General features: G+C 30.9%; 1 protein-coding gene and 1 long non-coding RNA gene across 3 annotated transcripts in view; both read left to right on the top strand.

Annotated features, from left to right (window-relative positions):
• Window positions 1–496: 496 nt before the first annotated feature.
• On the top strand, window positions 497–2,030 carry LOC124419482. The gene is made up of 4 exons (XR_006940633.1): window positions 497–603; window positions 956–1,050; window positions 1,658–1,811; window positions 1,870–2,030. It is a non-coding gene; the product is annotated as an uncharacterized LOC124419482 (long non-coding RNA).
• Window positions 2,031–11,918: 9,888 nt separating this feature from the next.
• LOC111684736 overlaps window positions 11,919–26,874 on the top strand; it is a 25,079-nt gene continuing 10,123 nt past the window's right edge. Inside the window, exons 1-2 of one of the 2 annotated variants that reach the window (XM_046949182.1) lie at window positions 11,919–12,049; window positions 21,608–21,996. In XM_046949182.1, coding sequence (XP_046805138.1) covers window positions 21,759–21,996 — 238 coding nt within the window. In that variant the 5' untranslated portion in view covers window positions 11,919–12,049; window positions 21,608–21,758. Of the gene's footprint in view, window positions 12,050–21,546; window positions 21,997–26,874 lie in introns of those variants that run through there. The other variant, XM_023446935.2, reaches the window with a different exon arrangement.

Below are 26,874 nucleotides of genomic sequence, written 5' to 3'. Positions count from 1 at the left end.
AGTTAGGGAGGTAGGTTCGTAGGTAGCTTTTTCTAAACTCAACGCTGCTGTCATCTTTTGGTTTATAATTTAAATAAATTTGGCTATATAATCATATATAATACGAAAGTTTAGCACAGACATTTACCATATACTAAAAGCTATAAAAACAGTTATTTCTTAAGAACCCTTATAAAAGTTTAACACAAAAATAACGAGTAAAGCTTTCATATTATGCTAAAAATAATAAACACAGTTGCCATTTAAGGTACTAACGATAAACTAAAAATACAATATTAATAATTAATTAAAATATATTATCGTTTACTAATACACAGTTATTTATTTAACCGTTAATTGTAAAATAGTTTTCTTTAATTTTTTTTCCAAAAGTACCTTAAATGGCCCTAAATTATCCCCCTACAAGCCAAAAGAAAACTATACTTTTTGTGGACAGTTTTCCCTAGCACTTAAATGTCAACGAGCTATAAAGCTTTAAATTGTTGTAAATTTTCCGGCATAACAGACGTAAATGTGCTCGAACGAAACGTGTGTAATATAAAAACCGTAAATTCCCTAGAAAATACAAAAAGTTGCAAAAACATAAACGAAAATAAAAAAATTGTAAATTAAAATAATAAAACTAACAGTGATTTTATTAAAATACATTCTAAACTTAAACCTAGACTGCAAATCTAATACAAAGCTATTATTTTATAGTTTCCTTTAAAAAGAAAATGTGTATTTAGTGAAAAATTTTTGTGTTACAACTTAATTCTTGAAAATTCTATAAAACTATAAATAAAGTCCTGCTGATTAATCACTTTTTTATTTTATTATTATATTCTGTTGTTAAAAAAAAGAACATAATTTATATTCTTGCTTTTATTATTGAATGATTTATTCAATTAAGTGTTTTTCTTTACAAAAAGTTTTCCTAATGTATACATTTTTTCACTTCTCCATTTATATTTAGTATATATTTTAGTCTCTTTACACCCGTAAAGACGACTCGTGTCAAAAGAAATAACAAAAAAAATATATAAAAGAATAAAAAAACAACAAGAAACGGTAGTTAACGTAAAATTGTATATTTTTTAGATACATACACAGTGTTGCCCAATTGGGAATAAAGTAGTACCCCTATTTTACTACACGAAAATCTAAAAGCAAGTCTATCAAGTGAAGAAACTTATTGTTGTAATAGAAATTTGTTAATACAAATTTAAATATAATTTTAAAATACTCTTATTTATACGACTTTGACGTATTTCTAGTTTAGTTCTAGTTCAATTTTAGTTCAGTTCTAGTTCAGTTCTAGATCACTTCTAGTTCAGTTCTAGTTTAGTTCTAGTTCAGTTTTAGTTCAGTTCTAGTTCAGTTCTAGTTCAGTTCTAGTTCAGTTCTAGTTCAGTTCTAGTTCAGTTCTAGTTCAGTTCTAGTTCAGTTCTAGTTCAGTTCTAGTTCAGTTCTAGTTCAAGTTCAGTTCTAGTTCAGTTCTAGTTCAGTTCTAGTTCAGTTGCAACTCTGAGAAAAATATTTAAGCAATTATTACAATCCGAGAATACTTTCTTGATCTTATCCATCTGGCAACATTCTGAACATATACTCATTCACTAGTCGTTAGTTAGTGAGTGAGTAGTGAGTTGAGATTCTATTTATGTATGAGAAGTAACAGAGTTCGTGGTAGTAAAAATCTACATTTAAATCAATTGCGTATCTACTTCGTGAGCAATTTTATTACTTTTTTTTCGCTATTACTATGTATTTTTGTGCAAATTTTGCAAAAATATATGACGACGTTAACGAATGGTTGTTTATGAATTATGATGGTATGTGTATATAAATGTATGTAAAAAAAGTGTGTACATAAATATTTGTTTTTTTTAGGATGTTTATGTTTTACCGGCTTTTTTTCGCTGCGTGTTCTTGTTGCAATCAGCGTATGAGTGATGCTCGTACAATGAAAACAAATTAAATATTTTAATTGAACACAACACAGGTCACACAACTACATTGTGTATCTGTGTAAAGCTAAAAGGTCATTGTGTTCGTATCTTTTTTTTTTTTTTTTTTTGGGTAAAAGACAAAACATTTATTTAAATTGAATAAAATCATAGAATAGAATTTAAAAATAATTTTGTTTGATTTTTTATTTAAATTTTTGTTTAAAAACTAATTTATAGATTAAAAATTTATACAAATTCTTGATCTATTTAAGTCATAGATTATGGTTTGTGTGGATTTTCTAGTTTCCGGTTGACAATCCATAGCTTGGTACGACTCTAAAATAAGTCTTTGGTTTTGTTTATTTCGTTCCATTTAAAAAACCCACAAACATTTGTGAATCATGTTTAAACATGATTTGCCTATAAATTGATTTTATTTTAAAAAACTTAAAAATATTGTGTGTTTTATTTATTTATATTATTGTATCGCTTGTTACAGATTCGTCATAAACTTATATAAAATGTTTTGATAAATAGTGATTTAAATACGATTTAAATAGGCGACTACAAAATTCTTGGTGACTTAATTTTTTTAAATTCTTTTTTGGGTAATCTGGCATTTCCGAAGGTTTTATAAATCTGATATAAGAAATGTTTTATTTTATTGCACATTTTGTTTAAACCATGATCTCATAGAACATTTTAATAAAACATTTTGAAACAGTAAACTTAAGCAACTTTACATTTTTTTCTTGTCATCAGTAGGGGATTTCACAAAGGGACCCTACCAGTAAGAGATGTTCCAGAAAATTATAGTCAAATGTGGACCGATTATTACGAAAATGTAATTTTTATAATATAGATTTACAAAAAACTACCTTTTGCCAATTTTTGTAGAGATGCTATGTTATATATCTCCTTCTATCATATATATCTTTGTTAGAGTACTTCAGACGTTTTAAAAATCTTAAAAACTGTATTTTGGTACTTTTTTTGAACCTTATGTACCTTTTTAACCAGTAAACATAAAAATAAAATTTAGATAACATTCGTACTTTATTGAAAAATTACAAATATAAGTTTGGTACTTTTGGAAAATTCCGACTTTTTTATAAAACATTGTTACCTATTTATTGGTTTGTCTATACAAGAATTTAATTTTTAATTTATTGAGCTTTTTTGAGCTATACAACTTTAAAAACTGAGTATTTGGAAAATCTTAATCTAGAAAAGTTTGTTTGAAGGTGAATGTGTGAAATTATACTTTTTTTAAATGTTTTTTTTTTAATACCTAATATACGGACAGAGTTTTCTTTTCTACTTTTTTGTTCTTAACTGATACTAAACATAAATTTGGTCATGCAAGGTACCGGAACTGTTATCATTGTTAAATGGTTCTTTTAGAATTTTCTATAATTTTGAGTCCTAAACTTTAAACTAAGCCCACATTATCCTGATCAGAGTCCCCATATGAATTAATCAAAAAAATTCGTATAACTGAGCAACTATTAGAGTTAGAATCTTCAAATTGAACATTTAGAGAATAACGGTCGGACTTTCAAAGGGGTCTTGGCTCTTCCTATATGAATTAATTACAAAATTTCATTTATCCGACAAAATATAATATTTTTAACATTAAAATCTTAATAAACATCCGGAAAAATTAGCGAATTTTAACAAATTATACATCTGGGGAACTATTAGATTTAGAATCTTCAAAATTATTAAAAGGGTCTTTTTATTTTGCTTTTATGGTTTATATTTTTTTGTTTTATATCTGTTATTCCTCTAATTATAGAGCATTATTCAAATAGATAGTATTTTTTCGAATTTTTTAACTTTGCGATTTTCCCGAAATCCTCCAAGTTCAATTCGCAGGTACAGCTTATCTGTAGGAAATATTGATTTAATTTTTAACCGTTTAATAGTCTTATTTATTGTTTATAAATACCCATGAGATTTCCTAAAACTTTTGAAATTTGTTTAACAAAGTTTCAAAAAAACTGAAATTAGAATTTCTAGGGAGACGCGTTAATGGCCTGGGGAATTTGCTATAACTTATATATAACGTATGTCCACATTACGATTCCTTTACAATAAAGTTTAAAACTTATTACTTAATGGAAAAATTTGAGCAAAAACTAAAAAATCGACATTTTCCCCTTTAGAGCATTTGCTGCACCTGTTAACGTAATATGATATAAGGAGTGAGATCGAAAAATTCTTAACATACATATATGTTTATAAAAAAGAAACCACTAAACTTACAGCTTTATTTTTTTTTATTTGATTCAAATTATTATTACAATTTACAAAAAAAAATATTTTTATAGTTTTAATCACTAGTGATGAAATTTTAAACCCTTTTCGGAAACCCTTCCATTAACGTTTTTATAGTGCTTTCTGTCACTTTGCTCGAACATGTAGTCCATCTCCGTTTAAAATCTACCACACTTTTGGACACCTTTTTTGTAAACATTCCTTGATGTAAATTTCGGTATTTATAGAGCCGTTGTAAAAATGATTGGCTTATTTGCCGCAACTGCATATTGCTTGCCATACCAAGAACTTTCTGGGAAATTTTGTCTGCTTTTGGGTCCTAAACTTTTCTTCAACATTCCCTCGAGCATCAGCAACATAAAACTTTTGACCTGGAAGTTGCGAAAAATCTGCCAGAACATACGTTTCGTCATCCATTATGCAGCAAGAATATTTTTTTATAAAACTTGACTTCAATTTCCGTGCTCTGTTTTTGGCCTCTAAATTTTTAGCAGCGTTCCTGTCAGGAACTTTTTGAGCCTTGTATGTTTTTAAACCTGCATTAGCTTTAACTTTTCCCACCAAATAGTCCGAACACTGAGCTAACCGAGCTGCTTTCCTACCGGATGTGTTGGGAGCTCTTTTGAAAATGCGTTCTATTTTTTTGGCTTTAGAAACATCATGCGGACCATTCCTTCTACCTGAACCAGGTTTTCTATCAACTGACAAGTTCTCCCGGTACTGTTTAATAACATTGGAAACAGTTTGACGGCAGACCTTTGTATGCTTGGCCAACTTTTTGTAAGACCAAGTTGGGTTTAGTTGAAAATATTTAATAATTTCAGTACGCACTTTTTTCTGGTCACTCATTTTAATCAGATTAACAAAAAAATTAATATAATTGACATTACACATAATAACTGATGTTTTTTAAAGGTAACTTGATCAAAAAAAATCAAATAATACTTTGGTTGAAAAATGTAATGAAAAACGTGTGTTAAGAATTTTTCGATCTCACTCCTTATATCTGTTATTCCTTTAATTATATAGAGCATTATTCAAATAGATATCATTTTTTCGATTTTTTTAACTTTGTGATTTTCCCGAAATCCTCCAAGTTCAATTCGCAGGTACAGCAAATCTGAAGGAAATATTGATTTAATTTTTAACCGTTTAATAGTCTTATTTATTGTTTATAAATACCCATGAGATTTCCTAAAAATTTTGAAATTTGTTTAACAAAGTTTCAAAAAAACTGAAATTAGAATTTCTAGGGAGACGCGTTAATGGCCTGGGGAATTTGCTATAACTTATATATATAACGTATGTGCACATTACGGTTCATTTACAATAAAGTTTAAAACTTATTACTAAATGGCCAAATTTGAGCAAAAATTAAAAAAATCGACATTTTCCCCTTTCCCCTTTAGAGCATTTGCTGCACCTGTTAACGTAATATGATATAGTTTCACAACCAAGAAAATGTTCTAGAGGGGGGACGTGCAAAATTCGCAATTTGTTTTTTTGGGAGCGCTGAAAAGATTTTCTTGAAATTTTCACAACGTCTGATAGAGGTGGGCGGGGAGCCCATGTTAAGAAAATATTAAATCCGTGTATTAGTGTCAATATGACTATTGAAGACAAAAAGTGGGCGGTGTAGAATTAGGGGGCGTGGCACCTATTATATAAATTATATACAAAAATATGTTTATCTTGGAAATTATTTCAGTTATCTTGTAGCTCCCATATGAATTACATAGACAGTTTCGTATATCTGAGTAGCTATTAGAGCTAGAATTTTCAAATTTTACTTAAAGAACTTTGCCATTCATCTGAGCATTTAGAGTATTTTGGGTGGACTTTCAATGGGTTGCTTGGCACCCCATATATGAATTAAATACAAAATTTCGTATATCTTGGAAACTGTTAGATTATTAAAATATTTCATAGATAGTCAACTAGGGAGCGAACCTTTTCCGTTTAGTCCTGTATTCCTTAGTGATGTATGTAACAATATATGCTGACGCTTTCATATTTTCCACATACAGGTGGCCTTAGAATAAGTTCAATTGTCACATGTTGCCATAATAGTGTTAAAAATACTAGAATGTAGATGAAACTTGACATTAGCAAGTTTTAACATAATATCTCTAGCATAATATATGAAGATCGGTCCATAATTGACCCTACCATTTATATAATGATTATGTCCTGTCGAAAATTGTACTTTTTCTTACAAGATAGTCAATATTAGGCTTTGTTAGGGCAAACAAAATATTTCACATTTCGACATTTTGCCGAAACTTGTGGACCCCTTGCTTCTATAATTAAACCCAAGGACAAACTTCAATTTTCCTTTATTTTTTAAAACTTTTTTTTTAATTCATTAGTGGCAATAACTATAGAAACTTATGTCGAAACGCCTCAATTAAACATTGACAATATTTAATGAAACATTGTTTAACTCCCACATTTTATTTATTTTAAAAATAGTATAATCAGGAGTCACTTTGTCTGCCTTAAACTTGGATAATTAAAATCAAATAAAAAACGTCAATAGTAAAAAAGCACGATTTATATAAAAACTCCTTGCTGCATGCAAAATACGTAGAAAAACCTTGAAATACAATCGATTCTTGGGGAAAAAAAAGTATAACAAATTTTTATTCTGGTTCTCTACAATACTAATATAGAGAAGTGAATACACAAGTATGTATATTTTTTTTTGTATTGCACTAAAGAATGAAGAAACTTTTTTTTCATATACATAAGTAAAACCCGGAAGTTAAACAAACAACAATAAAATGTCAATCTATTTTGTCACAATATAAGAAAAAAAATGCGTAATTTATCTGGAATACAAAAATCTGTGAGATCATTGCTAATAAGATTGCTATTATTAACAATCATTCCAAAAACCAAGAGAAAAACATACTACAGCTATAGTTTAGATGACAGACAGAACTATTATAAGACAATTTATGCATTTTAACAAACTACAACATTAATAAAACATTCTCAATAATTAGCCGCAACAATTATTCACTATTAAAGAATTTTCAATGCATAAATTAAAAAAAAAGTAAATAAATAAAACAACAAAACAAAACTACTAAAAATAACTGAATAACTGCTCGAATCTGTTTGGCCGTGTTTGGAATTCTAATTAAATGAAAAACCCACAAAATCATTAAACTACAAAGAACATAAGAAACGATAACATCTCGTTAAAAAAAAAGCAAATCAAAAAAGATAATAAAGAAATGAATAAAACACAGCTCACAGATAGATGGACGGACGGACGACAGGCAAGCAGACGGACAGACAGACTCAAAGTAAAACAAGATGTTGATGCTGGTGATGTTGATGATGTTGGCGATGATGAGAAAAAAATGTTGAACAGAAATTAAAATCATAAAATCACAATAATTGAATTTTAACAGCCGCAAGACTAACAGACAATTGAACAGACAGACAGGCAGTCAGACAAGCAATCTTATGAACAAATGCAAAAAGTCCAAACAAAACAGCCATCCAACCAACGAACCAACCCAATCAGTCAATTCAAGTCAGACAGCCAGCCAAATTTTCATCCATCTAACCATCCAACCATCTATCCACTCATCCAACAGACAATGACTATTAAAAACACGAGACTTACGGTAGCCAAAAATGTACTTATCAAGTCTCTTACAATACATGCACTACAAAACTAAACTGGACTGGACTTATGCGTTCATACACATACACACAAACACACACATGAACTTACACTGGATTGTACATTTTTGGATTGCGTTGTGTTGCTGTTTTTGGTTTTTAACCACTATTTCAGCATTTGTATTGACGGACCAGGGGGATTTGTAGAAAACCAAAAAAAGCTTTGATACAGTTGCACAATTTTGCAAAAGGCATAATAACAAATAATGAGATCTCATACTATACACGGGCAACTTTACTCACCAATCGTATGAGCAACAACTACTATATTTACTCACACTTATTCGAATATAATCAGTCCTATAGATAGTATACAATAGTGGTAAGATAAATAGTAATTTACAATGAAATGAATACAATAAGTTAGTAAGTTAGTAAGTTAGTAAGTTAGTAAGTTAGTAAGTTAGTAAGTTAGTAAGTTAGTAAGTTAGTAAGTTAGTAAGTTAGTAAGTTAGTAAGTTAGTAAGTTAGTAAGTTAGTAAGTTAGTAAGTTAGTAAGTTAGTAAGTTAGTAAGTTAGTAAGTTAGTAAGTTAGTAAGTTAGTAAGTTAATAAGTTAGTAAGTTAGTAAGTTAGTAAGTTAGTAAGTTAGTAAGTTAGTAAGTTAGTAAGTTAGTAAGTTAGTAAGTTAGTAAGTTAGTAAGTTAGTAAGTTAGTAAGTTAGTAAGTTAGTAAGTTAGTAAGTTAGTAAGTTAGTAAGTTAGTAAGTTAGTAAGTTAGTAAGTTAGTAAGTTAGTAAGTTAGTAAGTTAGTAAGTTAGTAAGTTAGTAAGTTAGTAAGTTAGTAAGTTAGTAAGTTAGTAAGTTAGTAAGTTAGTAAGTTAGTAAGTTAGTAAGTTAGTAAGTTAGTAAGTTAGTAAGTTAGTAAGTTAGTAAGTTAGTAAGTTAGTAAGTTAGTAAGTTAGTAAGTTAGTAAGTTAGTAAGTTAGTAAGTTAGTAAGTTAGTAAGTTAGTAAGTTAGTAAGTGAGTAAGTTAGTAAGTTAGTAAGTTGGTAAGTTAGTAAGTTAGTAAGTTAGTAAGTTAGTAAGTTAGTAAGTTAGTAAGTTAGTAAGTTAGTAAGTTAGTAAGTTAGTAAGTTAGTAAGTTAGTAAGTTAGTAAGTTAGTAAGTTAGTAAGTTAGTAAGTTAGTAAGTTAGTAAGTTAGTTAGTTAGTTAGTTAGTTAGTTAGCGCTCCTTTACATGTACTTCTTGTAATATTATTACCTCCGGTATACTATCAAGTAAGTTGCTACGTGCAGGTTCTTTCTAAAGTTAAAGACTCTCATGACTCTGTGTTCGATGACAGCAAAGAAGATTCAGTCCTTAAAGGATGTCAATCCAGACGATTCTCTTAGATGGCTGCTTTCCAAATGGAATTTATAGTCTGCAACTAGTGAGAGTAGAAAACTTTAATAGATAGTCAGTATTGGTAGATCGATGACAAGTGTATCAGAATGTTATTCAATAAACGCATTTAGGAATAACGTGGAGTTTAACAGTGACAAATAGCAAAGCCAAAAAACTTTGTATATCTTAGGCTAGTGTACTTTTCGGTAATTGTCTTGTTGTTTTGGTAAATATATGTATGGATTCAATGTATCCAATATTTTTTAGGGCACGAATGCACTATTAAGGAGTGAAATCGAAAAATTCTTAACACACGTTTTTCATTACATTTTTCAACTAAAGTATTATTTGATTTTTTTTTTTTGATCAAGTTACCTTTGAAAAACATGTCAGTTATTATGTGTAATGTCAATTATATTAATTTTTTTGTTAATCTGATTAAAATGAGTGACCAGAAAAAAGTGCGTACTGAAATTATTAAATATTTTCAACTAAACCCAACTTGGTCTTACAAAAAGTTGGCCAAGCATACAAAGGTCTGCCGTCAAACTGTTTCCAATGTTATTAAACAGTACCGGGAGAACTTGTCAGTTGATAGAAAACCTGCTTCAGGTAGAAGGAATGGTCCACATGATGTTTCTAAAGCCAAAAAATAGAACGCATTTTCAAAAGAGCTCCCAACACATCCGGTAGGAAAGCAGCTCGGTTAGCTCAGTGCTCGGACTATTTGGTACGAAAAGTTAAAGCTAATGCAGGTTTAAAAACATACAAGGCTCAAAAAGTTCCTGACAGGAACGCTGCTAAAAATTTAGAGGCCAAAAACAGAGCACGGAAATTGAAGTCAAGTTTTATAAAAAATATTCTTGCTGCATAATGGATGACGAAACGTATGTTCTGGCAGATTTTTCGCAACTTCCAGGTCAAAAGTTTTATGTTGCTGATGCTCGAGGGAATGTTGAAGAAACGTTTAGGACCCAAAAGCAGACAAAATTTCCCAGAAAGTTCTTGGTATGGCAAGCAATATGCAGTTGCGGCAAAAGAAGCCAATCATTTGTTACAACGGGCTCTATAAATACCGAAATTTACATCACGGAATGTTTACAAAAAAGGCTGCTTCCATTCATAAGACTTCATAATGTGTCCACTTATTTTTGGCCTGACTTGGCATCCTGTCACTATGGTAAACAAGCCCTTGAGTGGTACAAGAACAATAATGTGGTATTTGTACCAAGAGAGGCAAATCCTCCAAACTGCCCGGAGCTAAGGCCAGTGGAGAGATATTGGGCTCTTGTTAAAAGAGGATTGAAGAGTACAAAAAAGGTGTCCAAAAGTGTGGTAGATTTTAAACGGAGATGGAATACATGTTCGAGCAAAGTGACAGAAAGCACTAGAAAAACGTTAATGGAAGGGTTTCCGAAAAGGGTTCAAAATTTCATCACTAGTGATTAAAACTATAAAAATATTTTTTTTTTTGTAAATTGTAATAATAATTTGAATCAAATAAGAAAAAAAATAAAGCTGTAAGTTTAGTGGTTTCTTTTTTATAAACATATATGCATGTTAAGAATTTTTCGATCTCACTCCTTACTTCAATTAATCGGACTGAAGATCTTCATTTCTTCCTATCATGGTATGGCAAATAAGTGTTCTTGAAGGAATTTCATTTGTCTTAGTTGGACTTGGTTGGGATCTATCAGCCTTTTAACCTTAGAGAAAGGCCTATTAACAACGTCATTTCATTTTCATTTATTCTTCGAATAATTAGTCGGCAAAGAAGCAGACACCTCTGCAGATAAATAGGACCCAAGGCAGACAGTATTGTCATCCGAAGTAAGGTTTGCATATTACTGTTCAGATCAGCGAACTCGCAACACTCATATCCGAAAGATTGGTTACAAATTTTAAATCTAATTTAATTTCTTTTAAAGACGAACCTTAATTTTTTGCTCCTGATTTTTTTTTGGAAAATGTCCATCATATTTGTACTGTCTAATCAAACTATACAAAAACCTAACTGAAGGGTTAAGTGCCGGAATTACAAGAACTCAGCTGGCTACTCTACTGACTTATATTTTAATTATAAGAGACTAACATTCCGGTCCAATGTGGGAGACAGATGTCCATCTTGTGGAAGTGTTAGACCCTTCAGACATGGGGGACCTTTCGCAAAATCTCTCCACCCAATGTGGGAGAGATTTTGACTAGGTGGACATCTGTCACCTAGTGAAAAGAGACTAACATTCCGGTGCAATGAGGGAGACAGATGTCCATCTGGTGGAAGGGTTAGACCCGTCAGACATGGATCTCGCAAAATCTATCCACCCAATGTGGGAGACAGATATCTACCTAGTGAAAAGAGTAGTACTTAATATGGCACGGGTACTGTGACATGTCTAACATAGGGGACCCTATGCAAAATCGTCACTACTAAGTTTTTTAACACACCTGTAAAACCACTACGATGTATACATAGTAAGTACGATGAAAACGGCAACGACGAAGACGACGATTACTAACTACCACCATAAAAACGATGAGGCAAATGTTACAAACTAAAACAAGCACAAAAACATAAAGCATAGACAGACATACCAAAGACAACATCATCATCGTCGTCATTATGAACACTACCACCGACGTACAACAATTACTGGACAGGAGTTTGCAACAATTCCTCAGTACGAAACGGGAATTCAACGAGAGCGGTTGTGAAAAACGGCAAACAAAGAAAATATAAAATAACAAATTACTAAAACATAAAAACTAATAAATTTATAAGAAAAAAAATACAAAAAAAGAACAATTTAAAAAAAATCGGTAAATAAACTAAACTGAAAAGAATCAAGTGTATTGAAGAGTGTACAAACTAACAACTGGAAAAAAATCGTTTGGAAAAAATAAATAATAATAAAATCAAAAAAGAGGAAAGAAATTTTCTACAAACAAAAAAATATTAAAGAAATTCTTATTCAGATGCAATTTAAAATCAAGATAAATTAAAGAAAGCCCATTATAAATTGCTTGTAATTGATGATTGTTGTACAAAACTCAATTTAAATCGGAATAAATGTGAACACTTAATATAGTTTAACTGAACTTGTCAGAGTCAGAGGGATTTGAAAGATTTGAGAAAAGTTTTTATTTTCTTTTTTCAGAATTATTTCGTTTTTTGTTTTAGGTGCTGGAATATTCTATTTTCAGTAATTTCAATTTATTTAAAATCCCGTTTTATTTATTCTATTTTTTGTCACTCTTATTATTATCGTTATTTACGTCGTTAGTTTCTTTTTTTTGTGATCACATATTTTTTATTATTATTTTCTTATTTCGTCCACATCTGCTGGATATTTTAATTGAAATTAATTTGTCTAAACTATGATAATGATGTTGTTGATGACAAGTGTTTTTGTTGTGTGCTTTTGAGTTGTGTCGTGAATATAAACTACGAACAAACATTATTATTAGCAAGCCGTCCGTCCGTCCATCAATTGTGTGTATTTTATCCGCAAAGTAAAGACCCCTAAACAGCCTTGTATGCGATCAGATTTAAGTGCAGGGGTCAATACAATTGAAACAAAACATTCACATTCACTCCCTCACTATTAAACTGACGTCCAGAAATCTAACAAATACAAATGTGTGACAATCAACTTTGTCAATTAATCTGTTGTTTATACAACAAAGTTTTCTGATTGTATCTGATTTTTTGAGATTTTCTTTTTTTTTTAATTATGTCCATAAATTTATTTATAGCAAATGTTGGAGGATGTGATTGGGTGAAAGTAATGGCTGTAGTCTACTAGATGTTTAATCAGACAAAATTAATATACATCAACAAGTTGAGCGAAGAAAATTTTATTAACTTGTTGATTCATAGGATTTAATGGACAGGGATTACCGATTTAATTCTATCAAAAGGGTACTAGTTTTAATTATAATGTAGTTCATACAACCACAGGTTGAGCTAATTAGACGTCCCAATACCGCCTCTTTCTGCTTGCATATACACTAATGGCTTGTAAATGGTTCTGCCGAAATACTTTACGTGAACTTTTTACAATCACTCCAAACTATTATCATTTTAACAATATTCTCTCCCGCGAGTTTAGGTTTGAACCTCAGCCAACACATGCATTTCGAAGAGTCTACTCCAATAACTGGAACAATACAATGTTCGAAACTACCGTTTCGGCTATGGTTTTCCATGTTACCAGATTATGTTGTTTCCTGTTTCGATCCTATGTCAAATCATTCCAAAGAAAGACCGAGGATATATTCAATCATTACAAGTTAAAAGTCCCAGCAGACTAGTAATAATGGTAGTACTTACAATAACACCAACATGGCGATTTCTGTAAGATAACATTCCCCCTGGGGGGTTGGTCTATGAAGTTGTTCAGATGTGTTTCATAAAACAAATTCTATACTTCCTCCAAAAATTTCTTAAAATTCTCTAAAAAACACTTTTATTGAACAATTTACTATTTAACATTTTCTTTTTCAAATGAAATCATTCCTTCCATATTAGAATAAGTATGGACGAATGTCGAGAGTTTAACATGAACACCTTCCATGACGGCCTTATTTCACGTTGGTCTTTTTCATCCACTGAGTAGACTACCATACGCTCCTGAATTCTTCAATGAAGAACTTAGGTATCAATTTTTGTACATGGCTGGTCCGGTCCATGTACAAACACTTTGTTAAAGTACTCGAGCTATCTAATATCTTGCCATAGCAGCCCATTGCGCAATGGCAGACAGCATAGAATGAAAGCCCAATGCGAATCCCGACAAGGAGCAATCACTGGTCTAAACTCAACAGAAGGTGGTGAAGGTGGGTCCTAACATAAGGTGAAATCAACCTTCCGGCAAGGTGACCACCCTTATGATGTCATGAAAGATTGCATTATTCAAAATGCAATCCCCATCATCTAATGACCCATTCCAGTGCATTCCTTAACATCTTTAAACCCGCGCAACCACACTACTGAGATAGCTCGAAAATAGGCAAAATCAGTCCACATTTTTGCATAGCCCCAATGCAAGTTGCACCTGGAAAACAGTTTCAGTTATAACTGTTTAAAAAATACATGTATAACGATGAACTTCTAAAATAAGTCTTACATAAATCTCTTAACCAAATTTGATGAGTTTTGGTCCATAATTGAAATTTGATTTCATTCAAAGTTATTTAGCTAATTTTGATTAAATTTAATTAAATCGTAGAGTTAGTTAAATAGTTAGTTAAAATGCTAAAGTGACATTACTTGTAACTCCAGTAGAAGGACTATTATTTTTGGTGCTTTTTCGTACTTTAACTTGGATTTTTTGAGTTTTATATGAAATATGAAATTATATGAAACGAGATTTTTGGTACTTTATCATAATAAAGATTAGGTAAGGTTGATAGGAGGATGTATACTACATCAAATCTGAAGAAATACACCTAGGTCACAATCGGACCTGTTGTGAGCTCCTTATCATGAAAAAAGAGAAACTGAATGAATTATTTTTCAGTGCTAAGAAACATAGTTTCCTGGACGTAATTCCTAAAAATCTTCCAATCAGTGTTTGTCAGGAATGTTATTTCCGGAATAACATCACTTCCAAGATACTTGGATCTAACTTCGACGAATGTCTTACAGTGGCAAAGAAAGTGCTCCAGAGTTTTACTGTCCTCTCCACATGTTCTACAAACGTCTGAATCCACACGTCAGATTTTACATAGATGTACTCGTAATCCTGTGGTCACACATCTATCTCCATTTTGTGGAGATTTGTCGTCTTGCTTTCATCAGGGTCACCCTATAAGATCTTCGTGGTTCTACCAACTATTTCATTATTCCAAGAGGTCTTATGGGATTTTTCACCTATATTTTTATACCCACCATCAAAAAAGATGGGGGGTATATTGTTTTTGTCATTCCGTTTGTAATACATTGAAATATTCGTCTAAGACCCATAAAAGTATATATATTCTAGGTCCTTATTAGATTCTAAGCCGATCTAGCCATGTCCGTCCGTCTGTCCGTCTGTCTGTCTGTCTGTCTGTTGAAAACACGATAGAGTCCAAACAGAAATAGCTAGCGAGCTGAAATTTTGCACAGTTACTTATAGTTGATTCAGTTTGTTTGGTATTGAAAATGGGCAATATCGGTCCACGATTTCACCTAGCCCCCATATAAGGCCCCCCTTAGAAAATTACATTATCGCACATAACTTACTAACAAAAGCATCAATAGCGGTATAATTCGCCACAAACATGTTTTATGGGGACATAAATCTTTTCGTAGAATTTTATAAGGATCGGTCAATAATTGACCCTACCCCCCATATAAAGTCCCCTTCAGAAAATGACTTTATCGCTTACAACTGACTAACAGAAGCATCAATAGCGGTGTAATTCAGAACAAACATGTTTTATGGTGACATAAATCTCTTCGTAGAATTTTATGAGGATCGGTCCATAATTGACCCTACCCCCCATACAAAGTCCCCTTCAGAAAATGACTTTATCGCCCATAATTGACTAACAGAAGCATCAATAGCGGTATAATTCGGCACAAACATGTTTTATGAGGACATAAATCTCTTCGTAGAATTCTATAAGGATCGGTCCACAATTGACCCAACCCCCCATACAAAGTCCCCTTCAGAAAATGACTTTATCGCCCATAACTGCCTAACAGAAGCATCAAGAGAGGTTTTATTTGGCACAAACATGCTTTATGAGGACATAAATCTCTCCGTAGAATTCTATAAGGATCGGTCCATAATTGACCCTAACCCCCATATAAAGTCCCCTTCGGAAAATTACTTTATCGCCCATAACTGGTTAAGAGAAGCATCATTAGCAGTGAAATTCGACACAAATATGTTTTACGGAAACTTAAATCTCTTTTTAGAATTTTATAAGGATTAGTCTATAACAATAATATTCGACATAAAAAATCATTTTCTTAAATTTTATGAGGATGGGTCCATTATTGTCTGACCCCCCAAATAAGGTCCCCTTTAGGCAATGAATTCATCGCTCATTACTACAAAATTCTACATAAACAAGTTTCGTGCGAGCCAAAATCTCCCTATCAATTTTTATAAGGATCGATCCTTATAATCCTTATCTCCCATATAAGGTCGCCTTGACTTTAATGCTCATATCTGCTCAAAACATATATATAAAGCAATAAAATTCGACATAAAAAAGTTTTATAGGAACTAAAATCATTTTCTTGAATTTAATGAGAATGGGTCCATAATTGAACCTACCAAGGTCCGCTTCTGAAAATGATTTTAAGACTTATTACTGACTCAAAAATGTGAGTACATCAGTAAAATTCTACATAAACATGAATGATTTGATGGTGGGTATATAAGATTCGGCATGGCCGAATATAACACTCTTACTTGTTAGTTCAGCTTTTGCTGCGTCAAATGGTTTTGCGTTTGTCAGGTTAGCTACCTCGAGCTCCCTTCTTTTTAAAACTATTACATTCGCCCATTCGTTACGGACTACTCCCCAGTGTGCTGGTACCCATATGATGTAAACCTTACTTCTGAGTGAGTATTCAGTTAAAGCTTTCTTACAATCGGTCTTCGATTTAGTTCTATCACCTGATATCGCCTTAATTGCCTTCTGGCTGTGGCCGCCATATTTATTCTAATCCAATGGTATATTTCTGCCTTTGGATCATCAATATAAACCCCAGCCCCAATTTAGAGCAATCTGTGTATCAACGGATTCCTACTGGTATTTGCTCTAATGTTTAATAAAGATTAATCATTCAAAGTCTTGAGTTTTACTTTTTCATTTTCACTCAATAATATTAAACCATGAATCTATAAAAAAGGACTCTTTGTTTTGTAATTGGTCCCTTTTTAGCTTTTCTATAAGATAAATCTTTAAAGTACTTTTCGTTATTCAATTAGCATTTTTTAATCTTTTTACTTATGAGAGTATTGCGCGTTTGTGCTGATGTTTATAACACCCAAAAAAATGGTCCTGCAACCACCTTAAAGTAAACCAATCGGCTAGAATTATTTTCTGTCCATCTGTGTGTCCATGTAAACCTTGTGCACACGCTACAGGTAGCAATTTGATGAAAATTGGCACATACTATGCTTTTGTTTCAAGGACGAACGCTATTGAAAATTGTTAAAATCGGTCCATTATTTCGCCAAGCTCCCATACAACCGTACCTTTGGACTCATAATTACTTTAAATATTCTATTATGTCAACAAAAATCGGCAAAAGTTAGTTTTATAGAACTTTAAATGACACTAACGATCTTTGTAATGATCGGGCCTCATTTGACCCTATCTTCCATACAAACTCCCCTTCTGAAAATGTATTGAAGCTCAAATTCACTTATAAACACTAATAACACGATTAAATTCTAATAAATTTGAAGTAGACGCAAATTTCTCTATCGACATTGATAAGGATAGTTCTATATTTACCCCTAACACCCCCCCCTATTAGCCCTTTTGTAGAAAATCTCTTTTTAAATCAACAATAATTAAAAATATTTCGGAATAAAGTTAAAAACAAATTAAATTCTATATTTTTAAAAAAATATTTCACATTTTTAACAGGATAGCATAAGTAAGAGCTGCAATGTCCGACTATGCTTTCATACTTGTTTTGTTTTTCAATTGGTACATTTTAAGGAAACCTTACACTCAGGGTCTTGATTGAATGAAAATCTAAAAAGGTGACTTTCTGGTACTTTTTTTCTCCCCTCAACTGACAATGGAAAGACTAACCAGTGATGTGACTAGTACTTTTGGGGGTTTATAACTGAACTGACCTAAGCTAACTTATTCCGCTTCAGATATTCGAATATATGTAGGTCACAAAACAGCAAGAGACTTCATTAAAATTAAAATCAGTATTACATTTATGTATCAACTTTATATTCATAGATTAACTTTTTACAGTTTAGAATATTTAAAAAGTTAAACGTTACGTGACTAGTACGTTTAGAACAATTAATATAAATTTCCCACAGTTAGATTAGACTTTTAAACACGGACGTTTAATTGTCAAATTAGACAAATTTTTTTTGTTAACATATGTATTAATTTTTGCACTAATTGTAATAATTTTTACCAAATGGGACTTAAATGATCTCGTGCAGCTTTTAATAAAACTATAAATAATGGTGACACTATAGTAAATAAAAATATAATGAAATTAAAGAAATAAGAAAAAAGACATTACAAAGTAAATAGCCAATCGATTACTTTCCAGATTACTAGGTAAGTTAATTTTTTTGGTTTGGAAATGTAAATCGTTATTGGGAACTTGCTACAAAAAAGGAAACTTTTGAACGATATTTTTAAGTATTATTAATCAAAAGTTTTTAAAAATATATATACTTAAGATTTTTACGTAAAATCTATAAAATTTAAAAGTAACGCAACAAAGTTTTTTAAAAGACATTTTAACAGTTCAATGATCTAAAGACAGGTTAGTTTATAACTGATATTGAGTTTAAAAACCTAAATAGTTTTTTCACTTTTCACTAATTGTTCGTTAACTATTTGTCTTGTAATACAATCTAATTTGGTAAAACAATCTTCATTAATACCAAATGTTTACCACAATGTTTACTTTGTAAGCTGATATGTACATATGTATATATGTATTTCCTCCACTTCAGCTTCAGCAAAGTGGTGATATTTGCAAAAACTGAATACGCCTGCGTAAGTGCATGTGATGCAACTCAAATAAAAAACAAAACAAATGTAAAAAAAAGTTATGCAATATATGCATTCAAGTTAACAACAGTTAAACCAAATATGTTAAAACAAAATGACATAAAATAAATGTGAAAATATAATAATGCATTAAAAACGAACTAAAAATACACTACAATTACTTCTGTTATGTATAGCATATGTTTTTCAAAATGTGGTAAAACTCGTGAACATTACAAGCTTTCTGACAAAAGATTATCATCACCATCTGAACTCATCATCAATAATAGCTTCTTGATTAAGTTGATCAGTAATTTTCCCATATTCCTCTCTGTTTTCAGCTTTCTCTTGCCAGTTTATAATACTCAGTATACTTACTTACTTAGTTAGTTAGTTAGTTAGTTAGTTAGTTAGTTAGTTAGTTAGTTAGTTAGTTAGTAAGTTAGTTAGTTATTTAGAAATTTTCAAAGTGTCTTTCTGTATGTCTAGAAGGAGCTATAGGCTATAGAGTAATCTATAGTCAGACTAGTAATAGTCTGAGTATATATCAAGCTATAATCAGGACTATAGATCAATCAAGACTATATATTCAATTGGCTAAAGACTAATCTAAAGTCTTCTCTATAGACTCGTCTATAGTCATGAATATTGACTGATCTTAGGTCCTGAATATGGACTAATATATTATTTTAACTAGACACTCATTGTATTGACTATAGATTAATTAATGCTTGACAATATAGTGCTCTATTGTATTGACTATAGACTTCAATATAGTCTTGACTATAGACTTCTCTATAGTCTTGACTATAGACTTCTCTATAGTCTTGACTATAGACTTCTCTATAGTCTTGACTATAGACTTCTCTATAGTCTTGACTACATACTTCTCTATAGTCTTGACTATAGACTTATCTATAGTCTTTACTATTGACTTTTCTATAGTCTTGATTATAGACTTCTCTATAGTCTTGACTTTAAACTTCTCAATAGTCTTGACTACAGACTTCTCTATAGTCTTGACTATAGACTTCTCTATAGTCTTTACTATCGACTTTTCTATAGTCTTGACTATAGACTTCTCTAAGTCTTGACTATAGACTTCTCTATAGTTTTGACTATAGACTTCTCTATAGTCTTGACTGTAGGCTTCCCAACAGTCTTGACTATAGACTTCTCAATAGTCTTGACTATAGATTTCTCTATAGTCTTGACTACAGACTTCTCTATAGTTTTTTACTTTAAAATTTCAAGAGGGCGAGGAGCCACGCCCATATTCAAAATAAGTATTAGAAGTCGCATATCTCAGAAACTGCAAGAGTTGAACTCCTCAAATTTGGTATGGACAACTTTGACATACATACGAATATTTTTGGATTAAATGGCTATAGTGGGCGTGGCACCTCAGAACAAAATGTCTGAAATCCCAGACGTAATAGTGAAAATATGAGGTCAGATTCGAATTCAGCGATAATTAATCGTTTAGAAGTGTTTAAATTGGTCGCAAGGTTTTAACAATTTGTCTAATAATATTGAAGAGAATTCCAACACTCTATAATTTTATTAGCTGATTTCTAGAACTTTAAGTTGATGTATTTTCGAGAATAAGTGCCAAAAATATTTGAAATTATGAAGCAACTTTTACCCCCCCTCCCCCCATTATTAGTCTCCTGTTGTGTCTTTCGAAATAATTTATTGCAAGTTCTCATACAAAAAAACTATTTTAACAGACAGATTTACTACTGGCTAAACGATAATCAGATGGTGATATTGCGGCCCTGAAAGTATCAAATAAGACTCGGAAGTATCACGGTACTGTTGAACATCAAATAGTATCAAAAAAAGTATCAAAAAGTACCAATTTTGCTATCTTTTAGTCATTAGGAGAGGATTAAGTTTTGAAAAGTGAAATGTAGGGTGCCTTACAAACATTTAAGTGCCACAAATTTTTTTGAACAATAATGTGACACATGCATGTAGAAATAAAAATATTTATTATTATTTTTTTAATATCATTAACTGGTTAGACTAAATAAATTAATAATAAATGAAAGTAAAGCGAAATGTGTTAAAAACAAAACTATTACAGAAAGGGGGGAAAATCCCATATAAACATGTTTGAATCAAAACGTGAAAGATTCCAATGAAATTATTTAATCAAAAAAAAATATTTATTTTTAATTACAGTTTAACACATTAAACACGGCACAAGTCTAATAAGAAAAACTATTAAATTAATAATAATTAAAAAAAAAAACTAAACAAAAACAACATATAAATGTTTAATTATTACAACAATAACGAAGTTAACCACAATAACAACAGCAATAACAACCACAAAAAGAATGTTAAAAATAGATAAATAATAAATAATTCAATATAATAATTAAACTTTTTAAAATATGAAAATTATTTAAAAACAAATAAACTACAACAATTTAACAAACTTACGAAAATAATAATCTTACAAAAAAAAAAACAACAACAACTAAAAAAAAACAATTTAAATTAAGCGCTTTTTAAAAATTTTGCGCAATGAAATTTAAATGAAAAGTCGTGCCATCAATTGCATTTTTATTGTTATAAATGCAACATTGGTGTTGTAAATTTTTTTAAACAAACCAAAAAAAAACGAATTGTATTTTTATTTTTTTTAATTTTAATTTAAAGTGTATAAAAAAGACAAGCTTATTATTAATTTAAATAAATAAACAATTAAGACAATTTTTTATAACGTTATTATAACGTACAGTGTGAACAGACGTAAAAAAATCATTAAAAAAGTGATACAAAAAACAACTGAAAAAAAAAAAACATAAAAATGTGGCTTCATATATTCTGTCCCCTGCTGGTGATTGTTGCAGCAACTGCGTCCGTCTTACAAATTGATCAGAATTTAAAAAATATTAAATTAATTGAAAGTAAATTTATACCGGATGTCAATGTTTTACCAGCCGATCAAACTATTAACAGTAACGATGAAAATTGGCAGCAAGTGAGACGTTTCATGGAGGATGGTTTACCCGTTTTGGAATTGTATGGCTATAAGCCGCAGAGAGGTGAGTAGGAAATTGTTATAGCAATTTTCCAATAATATCGAGTCCTTTTCGCAAAAGAAAACATAAACGTCAAAAGCAAAAATTTACACGAGAACATTTTTTATACCCTACTCCACTTTAGTGTGGAGGGTATATTATGTTTGTAACATACAAAAATATTCGTCCTATATCCACCTTATATTATAAAAATCGGCTTAGATTTGATTTCTGACTCGGTTAAGCTATGTCCGTCTGTCCGTCCGTCTGGTTGGCTGGGTGCTCTTGTAAACATAATGCGCAAGGTACAGGTCGCAACTTTTAAGTTAATTGGATGAAATTTGGCACATACTCTTTTTTGGCCCAAGGACATTTACCAACATTTATAAGGATAAATCCATATTTTCCCTTACTCCCCTTTGATCCCTCTTGTAAAAGATCTCTTTTTTTGGCTAAAATATGTAAAAATATTCAGGAATAAAGTTAAAAAAACAAATCAAATCCTTTTTTTAATAATTCTAATATCATATAGTCGGCTATGCCCGACTATACATTCATACTTGTTTTTAATTATATACTTTAAAACTTCTTAATAAACCTTATATATTGGAGATATAGGATCCGATTTTTATGTCGTTTAGATCTTTTTTGCGAAAAGGACTCTGATATATTAATGTTGAGTGGTTAAAGGTATGGACAATAAAGCGCTTTAATTTAATTTTAAAGCTTTCTATTTGTTGTAAAAAGCTTAACACGGGAAAAGCTAAGATTCAGATTTATTACGCTTAATTTATATGACAGATCGATAACCTTATGTGCTACTAGAGATTGTCCTCAAGAATGCATATTATCGCCACTACTATGGTTACTAGTTATCGTTAGTCTAACTAAATGCTTCCCTATATATAATTACGATTATGTCTGTGGTAGGATTCGATATCGGAAAGGATGCAAGAGGCAAATAACAAAACAACCAAACATATTCAAGAGATATTTTTCTGAAATGTTTATTTCTCTGGAACTCAACATATCACGGCAAAACTATAGCTTCAAAAGAAGCAAAAAAGAAATAAAATTTGGCCCATTGAATTATTGAAAAAGAACCTCAGAAGAGATGATTTTTACACAATCTTGATTCTAAATTTTAACTCAAACATTTTTAGCACAAAAAAAATATATCTTAGGTTTTGAGCAAATATAATTATTATCGCTGCTTTAAAAGGCATTAAACATTACTTACACATAAGTTAAACTAATCCACTTACAAGTCATATCTCGAAAATACATTTCTTTAACATTTACAAGACGTAGATTTCTGAAATGAAAACCATTTCTAAAACTTACTGACTTGAAACGAAGTTCATTACTATTGTTGTTGAAACAGTTCGACAGTTAGCATTACAGTCGCTGTCAAAAAATCCTTAGGCCCGGTATGACTCGGATCCTTTAAGGTTATTACACAATATAGCGATCATAATATACATATATAATGCTGATCAAAATTTTTTTGAACGGATATTTATGGCCCAGATTTCTCTCTGAACTAATCGATGGATTAGTTTATTAATTGGATCATTTTATTAACTATTCTTTTCACTAGTCCATAGAGCGACCTATTGTGTAGTTTATTAATGATCTAAGGACTAGTCTAGTGAATGGTCTATGGACTAGTTTAAAGACTGATCTAAGGACTAGTTTAAGAACTGGTCTATTGGCTAGGTCATGGACTTATTGTAGACAATATTCAATATTCTGTAAATTATTCTTTGGGCAAATCCATGGAATAATATAAGTATATATTTACTTTTACATTTTTAATTACAAATTAAAGCTTTACAATTATATTCAATTTTAATTGAAATTTTGCCTATTACAGAAACTCGTTTACAACGAACCCCGTGATTCTAGTCAACCATGTAATTGTAATTGAAGTTTTGCTAATTACAACTACTTGTAATTGCAAGTGAAGTTTTTCAATTGCTTATGTTTGTAATTTAAGTCCCCCCGGCGTAAAGAGATGCTACCAATACCTCTCGTCTGCCGGGACTATAAACTGGTGATGTCAAATGTATCCTTGGCTTCGCCTCAGAATGATTTGGCATGAGGTCTAACCAGAGCACCATATAATCTGGCGCTACGGGTGGCCAGTTGCCCGCAGGACTATTTCTTGACTGGTTAGTTGGTTGAGGTTCCTTCGGGATCCATGTAGAGCTGTGGTTAAATACCCAAAATCGTGGGGAGAAAATTTTGGTTTAAGGACTGATATATCCTATGCCTAATGGGTTGGATAAATCTCTCTTCGAACAGGTCTGTGAACAAAGCAGCATATTCTGGATTCCTAAACCCGATCGGTATCTCTTACCGTTCGTGTAGTGGGACGCCAGTATATGCTGGGTAATTGTCAGGTCGGTATTCAATGGTTGCCTGGTATGTATTTCGGTATTTCGGACTAACAATATGTCTCTAGGTGCTGTTGCTAAAACAAGAGAGCCATCTCAGTAGTGTGGTTGCGCGGGCTTTAAGAGGTTAAGGAATGCACTGGAATGGGTCATTAGATGATGGAGATTGTATTTTGAATAATGCAATTCTTTCATGACATCATAAGGATGGTCACCATCCGCTTTACCGGAAGATTGATTCAACCTGATATTGGGACTTGTGACCCCCTTCTATTGACCCTAGACCAGTGAATTCTATGCTGCCTGTCATTCCGCAAAGGTGCTGCTATGGCAAGAGATTAGATAGCTTGAGTAACCCAACAAAGTTCTTGTACATGGACTGGACATCCATGTACAAAAATTGCTACCTAAGTTCTTTATTGAGGAATTCAGGGGCTGATGGTAGACCGTCTCTAGTCTACGCAGTGGATGAAAAAGGCCACCGTGAGATAATGCCGTCAAGGCAGGTACTCACGTTAAATCTTTCGACATTCATTGTTTGTAATTTAAGTATTTCCAATTACAATTAATATTGATGTAATGTAATTGTGAAAATTCTCTCTACAAATACATGTAATGTTTAATTTCTAAACTACTATTACAAGTAAATATAATTAGTTAAACTTCAACAATAATTAAAAGTAATTGTACATGGTTATTGTTTAATTGCACATTATAAGTAATTGTAATTGGTCATATAATTAATTACTTTATGTAATCATTACCACCAATCCTTGTAACCTTATACATGGAGTAAACTACAGTTTCACTTATGAACTTGTAAATTGTTTAACTTGTCAATGCATTAGTCTATGGTTGTCTAGACTGTGTTCTAGTCCATAAATTAATAAATATTGACTTATCCAATCTCTTGACTACACTATGGACTAGTCTTTAGACAATTCTTCTTAGTAATAATTATATAGACTATGTGATCAAACTAAACCAAAAAGGTTAACTCATAAAAATTTTTAAATCAAAATCATATAGACCATAATGGTTCTAATGCAAGAAAAGAATGTGTAAAGCAAATCAATAAATATCTTGTCAAAGAGTAAGTTTTGAGCAAAAAGTTTCTGTTTTATTAAACATTTCTAATCTCTTCCTCTTAGACCCCTATATCTGTACTAAATGATAGATACCATTACAAAAAAATTCCAAAAATACAATGAATCATTTATATCCATGTAATAAATCAGTAAAGTGCATTCTTAAGTTTCATTCTATTAAATTCGTAAAATGATAAAGTCAGTCAACAATACAAGGTTAAATCGTTTAACCAGCCGAAGGGTAAAGAGCGTAAGAATAGAAATTTTTACACGAAAAAGGTTTTTACAATGAAAACTAATGTAACATGAAGACAAACAACTTAACAATAATAGTAAGTGGTATTATTATTTTGTACTATAAAATATAAAGTATTTCTTAATTGTTTTCAAACGAAACTATTTCAACAAAAACACACATACACACAAATATGAACATTCTTACAAAACCAACATAATAAATTCCTCAAATATACAAAGAAAACTTTTGCCAAAAAAAAAAAAACTAAATAAATTTTCTGGTATGCCGTAAGGCGTATGTGTTTAGAATTAAAAAAAATTCAAACAAAACAATCAAGTCAAAGATATTTTTTTTTGCAAAAATTAGTTTTAAAACAAGACTAGAATGATATAACCAAATAAATATATTCTTAAAATATAAAAACAAAATTGAATACTGAAATTGAATAAAAAAAAATATATATAGAATCAAAATAACAAATAATATTTTATACTAGAACACACCTGTAATGTGTTAAGAATAATAATTAATTAAAGTAACCGACCAAAATATTTATATAAGCTCAAACAAACCTACCACATACCAAGTGAACAACCAACCACCTCTACCACTAGATAGAGTATAACATCACCAACAGCTTTAATAGTCTTAAACAGTCGACGACAATTAAAAAGCGATTTAAAGAATAATACATTGTTTTTAATGCGAAAGCAAAATTTTGAAATTCTTATCATCAAACAAATGCAAATTATATCTATATACTATTATTTATATATATTTTTAAATAAAGATTTAAGTTAATTTGAAAGAAGGATGTTAGGTGCATGAGTCTTCATCTTCTCATGAAAATATTGGTGGAAAACCATTCTTGTATATCATTCTATATCAGAATATTTATTTTATGATCGTATTTTCTTAAGGAAGTTTATCCGAAATAACATCATTCCTAGGATATACATATACACATTTTGAATAATTTCGATGAAAGTTAGGCAATGACAGAGCATCGTCTAACTGAACCATAACTGAACTAGAACTAAACTAGAACTGAACTAAACTGGAACTGAATTAAAACTGAACTAGAACTGAACAAGAACTGAACTAGAACTGAACTAGAACTGAACTAGAACTGAACTAGAACTGAACTAGAACTGAACTAGAACTGAACTAGAACTGA

This window comes from Lucilia cuprina, chromosome 2 (assembly GCF_022045245.1).
Source record: "Lucilia cuprina isolate Lc7/37 chromosome 2, ASM2204524v1, whole genome shotgun sequence".
NCBI lineage: Eukaryota > Metazoa > Arthropoda > Insecta > Diptera > Calliphoridae > Lucilia > Lucilia cuprina.
Note: the sequence above shows the minus strand (reverse complement) of the source record. Positions and strands in the feature narration are given on the sequence as shown.